The sequence below is a fragment of the Anastrepha ludens genome, chromosome 2, assembly GCF_028408465.1.
Source record: "Anastrepha ludens isolate Willacy chromosome 2, idAnaLude1.1, whole genome shotgun sequence".
Lineage (NCBI taxonomy): Eukaryota > Metazoa > Arthropoda > Insecta > Diptera > Tephritidae > Anastrepha > Anastrepha ludens.
The window spans coordinates 38,237,140-38,248,845 of NC_071498.1; the positions used below are offsets into that span (position 1 = coordinate 38,237,140).

At 39.2% G+C, this 11,706-nt stretch overlaps 1 protein-coding gene across 1 annotated transcript; it reads left to right on the forward strand.

Moving 5' to 3' along the window:
- The first annotated feature begins 10,344 nt into the window (after nt 1-10,344).
- LOC128858511 (uncharacterized) lies at nt 10,345-11,157 on the forward strand. Its single transcript, XM_054094906.1, has one exon. It carries the CDS (start codon nt 10,345-10,347, stop codon nt 11,155-11,157), a length of 813 nt encoding a protein of 270 aa, XP_053950881.1.
- The last annotated feature ends 549 nt before the right edge of the window (nt 11,158-11,706 follow it).

Here is an 11,706-nt window from a genome sequence, read left to right on the forward strand (position 1 = left end):
ACGCAACTTTTTCGTATGTACAGACTTTATTGTTTCTTTAAGCAAAAAATGAAGGATCTATGTGGGCTTTGGCTTTCTTTTTGTGTGGCGTTGACATATCGATGGCAACGATGTTGACGTAACGAGACGTATGCATGTATGTACGTAGCTGGCTGGCCAGACAGCGAGCAGCCAAAGTGGAGGTATCAGCCAGTCAGTGAGTGCAGATGCAAGTCAGTCAGGTGCAATGTGCGCTTACACCCACCGAGTCGCTCGGTTAGCATTGCGCAGCGTCGGAATAAACGTTGGCGATTTCCAATAACCCAAAAAGCAACAGAAAAGGAAAATTCCACGCATTTGCGTGCGCCAGACGGCTTTCGGTTATCAGCATTCGGTGAAGCAAGTGTATGTATTCATATATGTACGGATATTTGTGTATGCGGAGTGAAGGTGGAGGCGCTTAAAAAATATGGTAACGCATGCGGACATCCAGACAAAGGCGAATTTAGTGCATGCGAGGACACTTATGTACGTATGTTTGTAGGCATATAAGTATATATGTTCGCATGTGTATGTATGAGTAAGTAACGATATGGCTGGTATGCTGGCTGTGCCCAGCTTGGAGGTCAGGCGGCACAAAAAAGAATCCTTTGCATTTGTTTTTAACGCTCTTCAAAAATCAAATTTAAATAGGTCAGGAATGTGTACACGCACACAGGCAAATACATTTTTGTGCCCTTATGTAAAACAATATTTTGCTTATACTCGTACATACATACACACAATATACGACGGCATATACGAGTATGTATGTATGGTTGCAAGTAGAAAGAAGAGTGACGTTGCAAATGTGCTGCTTTTGACCGAATTACTTATAAATTAACATAAATATACTATCAACTTTTTGGCAGTTGATTCCAGCATCTCTGCTGAGTATTTATGTGCAAGTTGAAGGGCACGGAGATCTACGAGTATGTACTCGTATCAGTTCATTTAACTCTTCCCGTCACCTCTCAGTGAGTCTTAAGATAAACAAGCAGCAGCATGAGAAGTTTGGAAAAGTAAGCATTTGTATGAATGAAAATTTATAAAAATAAATGCAAGAATGTATAAACCCAAATATTATTAATAGTAGTCATACGTATGCATATACGTTTGTTTGCATCGACGCCTGCACATGGCATGAATAGCAAGTTTCAAGCGACGGTTTTTGTCCTCCGGGCATATTCGTGCACCACCATACTCTCACTCACAATTCAATAGCACGTATGTATGTATGCATATACAGCCTCTCATCATTAAATTATAACCGATAACCTAGTTTTTGTTCTTGTTTTATTAAAGCATTAATTTTTTTTATCTAAAAGCGCTTTTAGTGTCATAAAAAAAGTCAAAGAAATATACTTGAATGTACAGCGTCCGGCACTCGAAGTGCCGAATATTTGAAATAATACAAAATTAAGAATCAATTTACTTTTGCTAGATATGACCACCTTTTGCCGTGACTATGGTCTTGAGGTGGTCCAGAAACGATTCGCAGCTGCGCAAATATGCCTTGGAGGTATTTTGGCACACTCGCAGACAATGGCTTTTTTCAGCGCCTCGAGACTGGTAAATCTTTTAGTTCGGACCTTGCTTTCCAAAATGGCCCAAAGAGAATAATCCATCATCCCTGCGTCTGGTGACTTTTAGGAGCCATTGTGTGGATGTTATGAAGTTCGGAACGTTGTTTTTTAGTCATTATTGGTTTACTCGAGCTTTGTAAGACGGTGCCGAGTCCTGTTGAAACGTCCATGATCTGTCAGCGAAATATTTGTCTGCCCACAGCTTCACAGCAACCTCCAGAATACTTTTCCGATAATATTTCGCATTTACTTTGACGCCAGGCTGAATGAAAACGATTGGAGAGCGCCCATCTGCGGTTACAGCGACCCAAATCATTACTTGTAGTGGGTGCTGCCTCCTGGTGGCCAATCGACGCTCAAATTCTCGTATGAACGATCGGTCAAATAAACCCTATCGTTTTGGGAGTTTATGAATTGCTCGATTAGAAAATTTTTCTCTTCAGAAAACACATTGGAAATTGACCGCTTTCGGCCAAGCGAAGCAACTTCTTCGCTCTCTCAAGTCTGACTTGTTTCTGGTTTGGTGTGAGATCATGCGCCTTTTGGATCTTGTAAGACTTGACTTAGAGATCATTTTTCAGTATACAGCGGATGCTACGGCCAAATATTTTCAGTTCTTTCGCCATTTGTGTGACACTTCTTCGGGGAGTTCGCTCAAGTCGCTTCTCCACTTTTTGAACCATTTCACGTGTTGTTGCAGTCTTTTGATGACCACCTCCAGTATCATTGTGATGAGTAATGGTGCGGTAAACAAAAACTTTATTTACTTTAAGGTGTTCGAGCTCACGAACAATCGCTTTTTGTGATTTCCCAGCCAAATATAAGGCAATCCCACTATTAGGTTTGAAATCCATTACTGATTTTTTTTCTTTTCGCTAACAAAATCAAACTGTTTCCAAACAGATATTGAAATTTAGCTAAAGCGGTTTTTTCAACTTACACTTAGGAAATTAGCCCTGACACATTTTCCGTTCTAACTTATTTCTGTCGTTCAAACTGAATTTTGAGTTTTGGTATAAAGAATTTTTATAGTCGAGTTTTTTGTCAAATATTTCTGTTGTATATTTTAACCCCATTGCTTTCTACATATTATTGCTGGCATACTCATATATGTATATCAAATTTAAGGCTAACATAGCCTCCTATGCCGATTTACCATAAGCAGGTGAAAGCTTTAGCTCCCGTAAAATAAAATTCGGATACAAGAATATATTTTTTTTGGCTTCCCTCTACCAGAATTGGTTGTGCGATCACGTGGCTCCCTATGCCGATTTAGCAGAAGAATGTGCAAAAAGTGGGGGAAATGTAGACACAAATTTTCAACTCGCCAATGTAACTATACTTTTATTTTGCCCTCTCTACCAGCTCCATTTTCGGAACTTATTTAAATTTTTTTTACAGTATTGCCAGAAGAAAAAAAAACAATTTTTTTTATAAATGTTTAATTTGTGTCACCAGTTAAATTCCAGTGTTTCCAATTTCAGTATCGCTCATAATTCAGTGGGCAATGACTGTATTTCTGTGCATGCTTAACCTACCACTCTTTGCGGAATTGCCTGTCTGGCTGGTTCATCAACTAAAGCGCCTCCCTTGTTTGGCTGTGCCGCTTCCTCGGCAACAACATCTAAGCACTACGTTGCGTGCGTGATTAATGACTCACCAGTGCGTGCAGGAATATGCCAAACCCATTGCTTTGCAAGTGACTATGTGTGTATGCGTGTGAGCTTGTGAGCGCGCTGGACGACTTGTTGCCGACTTTTGGGCGCAGTCTGCTGACTTTCGATTTTTTCTGCTGCGGCTATAGTCAACCTTCGCTGCAACCCTTAGAGATTCAAGTAATGCCAATTGCAAATATCTGTGTTTTCAAATGAGTGAGCACGACTGCATGTGCTTATTTGCGTTAGTGGCCCTGCAACGCGGCATATTTTATACTCCCTTCTGCTGTACAAAATTTCTTTCAAGTTTGCGCTTCAGTCGAAATGTCTACTATGTGCACATGTTCAAATTTTTTAGATAAACTTCATGCATTGTACGCACACTTGCGCTTATGGACCAACTGTTGTTTGTGTGTGTGTATGCATGTAGTACAAAACATAACAATAGTAAAATGCATACGACGCAATTTATTGTTAACTGAGGGAAAGTTTATAATACTGACACCGAAGTACCATCGAATTTTTCACAATTATTGTGGATGTAATTTAGTTAGAAAAGGGGTGAATTCACTCTATACAGTTATATGCCCGGTGTGGTGGTGGTGTGGATGCCGCCGTAATCGTATGTGTTTGCGCGTGACACATATACTCTCCTGCTGTGGGTTCAAACCCCAATACAGTTATTAACCATTACAAAAGCTTTCTTCTGAGAGCGCTCGCTGCTTGGCAGACAATAGCAAAGCTCCGAATGTATTTCTTCCATGCGAACCCAACTTTAGGATGCGCAAATCACAAATTGAGAGGATAAGCTGGGCCTGCACCAGTCTGTTATTCGACATATTATGCTTGTAGTGGTGCATCAATTTTGTAGCGCACTTTGTCTTAAGTTTTCACTTCAAAGTGATAATCTTCATATGTCATTGTCGTTTATTTTTATTGTTGTTTTATTATGATAAATTTGTCTATACAAGTACGCATTAGAAGAATAATTTGTTGGCCAGTATGTGGATTGTAAAATAAGTAGCTATTACAAAGTGGGCAATAAAATGTAGGTTCAAGGGTATATAGCTGTAATAAAAACATAAATACTAAACGTTTTTCTCTCGAGTCATACATCCTTCACCCATTCATTTTTCCAACTAACCTTTAACTTTATAGGTCACTTAATCATGGGCGTAAACACATCAAGTGTTTATTAAACTCCCTGGCTAAAATGTTCAAATGCCAGTTGATATTTCCTTTCAATTTCTAATATTTTTTAGCTACGTTCAAAGTATTTGGTATAAATTGTGGTTTTAGAGTAAATTATTCGTGCGTTGTCATAGCTTCGTAATTGTTAATTTTTTGTTAGACGAACTGCTTGAAAAACGAAAAGAGTCGAAGGCTACTGAAAGTGAAAAATAATCTATTGTTGCGGCTTGTAACACCTACTCTATTGGTATGATGAGAAAGTGATCCTTAACTAATTTTTATACCATTTTATTTTTTCCCCAATCTCCCGCAAAAGAGGCTGTGTAAGCGATAAGTCAAAATTCAGCTTGTCGTTAAAGCTTTGAAAACATGAAAATGTTGGATTCTCATAGAGCTAGCTAAATTAGGAATGTGGAACAAATTGGGCTTGTACGTGCATACATACGTATATGTTCGTTGGCATAGTCTTCAAAAAAAGATATGCGAAATAATTGTGTAAACAAATGTGAACATCTACAGCCAACTGTCAGGCAGCTTCTAATGAAAATATAAAACAGAAAATAAAATAAAAGTCTTGGGGTGAGTGTGGCTGAATTAGGTATAAACTGCCTTAACTACGGCATGCAATCTTAAAGTAGTGGAAATGCCAAGAAATACGTCCAAGTATTCGGTAAGTTTCGGCCCTCGTAAAAGAGGTTTCGCTGCTGATACTATTTTTGTGTTCGCTCTAGTAATATACTGCTGATTTGAAGGTGTATATGTGAGGTCACGATCGCAGTAGTTGACATTCGTTTGAAGCGCAAAGATCCTTTTTATCTCACGTCAAAAATGTCTACGTTCGTCCCGAAAAAACAGCTTTTGCGGGAAGTCATGCTTCATTATTACCTTTTAAAGAAAAGTGCAGCTGAAACGTGTGGTATATTGATCCACGGCGATCTCTCATCTCTCAGTTGAAAAGGCTTGTCATATCCCTGAATTGTGGCAAATAATTAAAGCTAATACATATAATGTAACGGAAATTATTTCGAAATGCTAGAAACTCCAATTTGGGAGGAAAACAAAAATAAAGAAATAATCTATTCTGAGAGCACTTTTCTAAACTAATCTATTGATCCATATTTACGGTAATCACGCTCCGTCAAATTCAATTTGTAAAGAATGGTTTCGAGGCTGCCAAAGTGACAATTCGATGTGAGTGTTAAAGATCGCGAAGAGGCACCGAAAAAGTTCGAAGAAACTCAAGTACAACAATTATTGGATGAAGACGTAGTCTAACCCTTGATGATAAGTCTAAAGAGTTGGATGTTGACAGATCAACCGTCGGTAAACGCTTGCACCCGATGGGAATGGTCCAGAAAGCAGTTAAATGGGTGCCGCATCAATTGAAGAAGAGGAATATCGAGAGTCGTTTGGTGACGTGTGAGACGCTTCTTGAACGGCAGAAAAGAAAAGGTTTTCTGCACCGCACCGTCACTGGTCCATCGACAGCGAAAAGAAATATTCATGCTTCAAAGGTTATGTTGAGCATCTGGTGGGATCAGAAGGGTGTTATTTATTATGAACTTCTTAAACCATCTGAAACTATCAATGGCTATCGTTACCGACTGCAACTAATGTGTTTGAATCGAGCTCTCAAAGAAAAGTGGCAAATTGATTTTTCTGCATGACAATGCCAGGCCACATTTTGCTAAATCGGTCTAGAAATATTTAGAGGGACTGAATTGGAAAATCTTGCCACAGATATTGCACCTTCGTGTTACCATCTGCTCTAATCAATGCAGTCAGCCCTTATTGGAGAGCGGTTCACTTTTTATGACCAATGAATTGATCATTTGCATTTTGCTTCACTTTCATAACCTTTGTACATAGGTAGTTGCCAATAGAATGATTGCAATATTTACTATATCAAGCATCCCACGCTTTTAACTCTAATTTGAATTATTCTATTTGTATCTTAATTTTTGTTATAATTCTGTTCTGAGGTAATTGACTATGACTGATCGTTCGATTTGCTATTACTTCATTATAGGTCTCTTTGTCATTAAAATTTATTTTATACTTTTTAGTTCGATTGGCAATAAAAGCGTGTTTTTTAGTTTTTTTAAACTATTTTTTATTTTCTCCCTTTTAGTTCAATTAGCAAAAAAGCGTGTTTTTTAGTTTTTTTTTAACTATTTTTTATTATGAATGAAAATTATTGTTATCATTGCAGTCAGTGAATTAATGATTCGATATATTCGTGTTATATTTAATTCCTTTCTTATCGAGTGTGAGTCTAAAGCTATGCAGTTATCGGCCGTGATAAAGAAGTAATCGGGATGAAGGCCTTATTTCGTGGAGGGAGCCTGAGAAACGGCTACCCCACACCATTGGCCAGTTTTTTTCGATTCCTTCCACCTGGCCAAACTGTTAATAAGGAATATTATTTGAGCGTTATACGTCGTTTACGTGAAGCAATTCATCTAAAAAGACCAGAATTATGGGCCAACAACTCTTGGTTTTTGCATCACGATAATGCACCGTCTCACACTGCACTCGTTCTTCGTGACCATTTCGCCAAAAATTCCACGCATATCGTTCCGCAACCACCGTATTCGCCTGATTTGGCTCCGTGTGACTTCTGGCTATTCCCAAAACTCAAGAGACCACTCCGGGGAACGCATTTCGAGTCGATTGAGGAGATAAAAGCTGAATCGAAGAAGGTGCTGATGGCTATACCGGAAATGGACTATTTGGCATGTTTCGGGGATTGGAAAAATCGTTGGCATAACTGTATTTCATCGAGAGGGGATTGTTTTGAAGGGGATGAAATTGATTTACAAGAATAAATAAAGATTTTTCATTTTACAACCAAATTCACCTTATTTTTTGCCCACAGGTAAAAAAAGAAAATATTAATCCTGGCAATCCTAATAAGGATAATGGAAAAATTTTATCAAATTATTGCATTGTCATCGGTCCTTGATAGGTGTGCAAAATTTCAAGTCGATCAGATTTTTAGAAGCCAGTGAAAATTAAGCTCAAAGATTCCGTTACATACATACATACATACATACATACAACCCGACCTAATAAAAGTGTGTTAAAAAGATGACAATCTTATGCGAATAAACTCAGAATAGCACTTATTAACTTAAAATCTTCAACTTAACCTAAAAAGAGATAACAATATTTATGTACATATATGCAAGGTGGCACAAAATTAATCATAAATTTTTTGTTTAAAAAACTTGTTAAATAACTAAGAACAAATGATTTTGAGTGATGGAAACTTTTATTTTGACCTTTAAGCGACCCACAACAGACATGTAGTTTGTACGCTGAAGCTGTCTAGTTCGCAAGTGTGAAAAATGATTGACGCCATTTGGAAAGTATATAAGTCTTCCGATAGGGCTATTAATTTTACGTCACCTTGTCGAAAATTACAATGAAGTCAGCGAAGCCGTTTCCGAGAACTGGTTGTTTAAAGTCTTAAGATTTAGGAACGTTAACTACAAGGTGAAGTCAAAAATAAACAAGACTGGCGTCCTAAAAATGTCTTTGATGTCGCCATCTTTTTAATGAGTTTGGAAGTTACATCCCTAGCTGACTTTCATTGAAGGCTTGTTGGCATTCGGTTCAGTCGAAGCAAAGTTATTGCTTCTAAAGTGTCAGTATGTTTGTGTGATCGGTACAAAAATGAGTTTCGAACAAAGAGCTAATATCAAATTTTGTTTACCGAAGCATTTGAATTGATGAAAAAAGTTTATGGCGATGATTGTCTATTTCGTGCATACATATATTCATCCACGTTTCAGAGATGGTTGTGAGGACATAAATGTCAATGAACAAACGAGCCGCCCAAAATCAGTAATCACCGAAAACTCTATCGAAATTGTTCGTAAATTTATAAAAAATGAACCGAAATCATTCGTGAAATTCATGGAATCGGAGATGAATATCTCCAAAACATCGATTTATCGCATTTTAACTGATAATTTGGGCTTACGAAAGGTATATGCACGTTTCATTCTGCACAAGTTAACTGAGGACCAACATTCGAAAAACCTCATCAAAGAGGCGAGAAAAGACGATAACTTCCTTTAAAACACTGTAACGGGTGATAAAACGTGGTGTTTTTAACATGAATGTGAAACTAAGCGTCAAAATGCCGAATGGAAGCCCCCGACGAGCCACCACCCAAAAAATTGCGTTTGGAGAAGTCAAAAATGAAGTCAATGATCATTTGTTTTTACGATTTCAAGGGAATTGTCCACAAGGAGTTCGTGCTAACGGGTCAAACCGTCAATGCAATTTTCTATCTCTGCGTTTTGAAGTGTTTGTTACATCGCATTCGAAGTAGGAAAATGGCGTTTATTGTATGATAACGCACCATCTCATCGATCCACTCTTGTGTTGTGATTTTTTGACTATAAATCGCATTTTAACCATCAATCACTCACCGTATTTGCCCGATATGGCTAACTGTGACTTCTACCTATTCGAAAATTTTCATTTGGCCATGAAAGCAAAACGTTTTGCGTCCATAGAGACTATCCAAAAGGCTTGTACCGACAACCTGGAGGGCATTCCGGTCAATGACCTGAAACACTCTTCCGAAAAGCTTTTGGACTATTTTGAATAAATAAACTCGAAGTTTTCAAAACAAAGCTCCTGTCGTTTCTACTTTACGCCAGTGCTGTTTATTTTGCACTTCACCTTGTAAAGGGTGGTTAAACTTCAAGGGCCGATGTTGAATGTGAACCACACCTAAACGTCAACGACACCGTTTGACTTCTTTCTTTGAGGTTATTTGACAGAAAAGGTGTACGTCGATAAGACAGCAACAATTCAAGAGCTAAAGGATGAGATAATTCGGCACATTAACGGCATAGAACCTCAATTATGCCTCAGCGTCATCGAAAATTTGGACCATCGGATGTAGGTGTGCCGCCAAGGCCGCGGCTGCCATTTGGCCGATATTTTGTTGCATACGTAATAGAGTCATACCAATATTATCATAATAAAGAGAAATGACAACAACTTCCTAAAAAAAATTGTATTTTATTCAAAATCAACACCGACCCTTGAAACTTAACCACCCTTTATATAGGGTTAAAAAGGGTCGCGAGCTTCCGTATCTGTTACAGTGAGAAAGCCAATGGGGGAAAGAAATTTCACAGATTCTTATGAGTTGCCAACTTATTTTAAAATTTACCACATTCATTTGGCGTTAGCTGAAGATGTTGACTACTGCTTCATTGGCTGCTGTCCCTACTCAATAAATTCCTTCTTATGAAAGATTTTTTTTTTATCTCCCCATTTATTTTATACATCTGTCTGTTGACATTAAGTATGGTATTTAACAATTGGGCCAGAAATTTATATGCATCGCCTAATGGCCAACGCCAAAGATATTAAATTAATAAAATATGCCATTGGTGCTTAACCCGTGATTGCTAACGGTTCCTAATTTTTTTATTTTCCAAAATACATGCATGTAACGTATATATGTGGCAACCCCCTGCCACTATCATATGATACGGAGAGCAAAAGCTCTCTCAATATTTCCATTAGATCTACCGCTATCGAGTCTCGACATTTATTGTAACTATTGATAAGCAAAGCAATGTGAAAACAACCGTATAAACTTTCTTCTTAGACGACCCATCGAAGAGCCCACACGTATCCGCTACATCCGCTACATTGGTGACCCCGACAATTACAACATACAACTTTAATTAAAAGTTTTCATTCATTTCATTTTCATCCACTAACATCGGCGTTTATTGGTTAGATATAGTCATAAGACTGGATTTGTGCGACAGTCTACAAAAATACGTAGCGACCAAGGAGTCTATTTTTTTGTAAATTTCCGGCGGATTGAACACGACGCAAGCATCAAAAGGGTCATGATGAACGAAGCAAATTCCCTAACAAACAACGAGGCAGGCTCATCAACACAGCATCCGCTAATGCATCCTACAACGGGCACGACTGTTCGCGCGCCACCGTTCTCTACAGAGCGGCCTGCGCTGTGGTTCGCCCAGCTGGAATCGCAATTCAGAATTCGATCTGTTTGCAATGAAGACGACATGTTCCACCATGCAGTATCATTGATCGATACGCAAACAGCAGCGGAGGTAGAAGATTTAATACTACGGCCTTCTACATCAACACCGTACACCTCGTTGAAGACGGCCCTAATCGAGTGCCTTACGAAGTCAAAAGGCGCTAAGCTCCTACAACTTTTAGATGGTGAGGAAATTGGTGACCGCACCCCGTCACAATTTTTTCGTCACCTTCGTAGTCTTTGCCCGGACGTTTCAGACAACGTTATTAAAGCAAGATGGCAGTCCCAACTTTCACCGCAAACACGCGCTTGCCTGGCAGCACAGCCCGACGCCTCACTAGAAGACCTCAGTCGCCTAGCTGACAAAATTCACGAGGTAATTCCAAACGTCGCTCGCTCCATTTCCTACATTTCCGAAGAGCAGTCACTACGCTCCGAAATAGCAGAAATACGTAAGCAATTACAAACGTTCCGTATAAGCAACTCACGTAGTAGGCAACATAGTCCACAACCTCGTGGCAGACGTAGCTCGTCACACAGTCGCGTGCGTTTGTCGACAGACGGCCAATGTTTTTATCACCGAAAATTTGGCGCTAATGCTCGACGATGCCTACCAGGCTGCAAATTTGCAAAAAACGCGAAAGCGGGTCTATAAAGGCGGTAAAAGTCTCTCTAATTACAACATCGCACCGCCTCTTTTTGACAAACCGCGCTTCTGGGACACAATTTCTCGTGGACACAGGCGCTGACTTATCCGTTTTCCCTCGTTCGCGAATCAAGAAAAACGTAACTCCCGTTGGGTACCAGTTGTACACAGTTACAAACGCAACAATTGAAACGTATGGGCGTCATATGCTTACGCTTGATTTCGGCTTGCGACGCGAATTCACCTGGTGTTTTGTCATCGCCGACGTAACGAAGCCACTTATTGGAGCCGACTTTATAAGCCATTTTGGTTTGTTAGTCCACTTAAAAAACAAACAAATTTGCGATGAAAATTCGGGTATAACATCTCAAGGGCTAGTGCGAAACGTATCGCACATTATGTCAATCAAGGTGATTCCCAATCAATCGCCCTACAGCGCTCTTCTAAGAGAATTTCCAGCCATCATCAAACCTAACGGTGCATTCCAATTTGTCAAGCACACAGCGGTGCATCACATAAAAACCACCGAAGGCCCACCAGTGTCAAGCAAGGCACGTC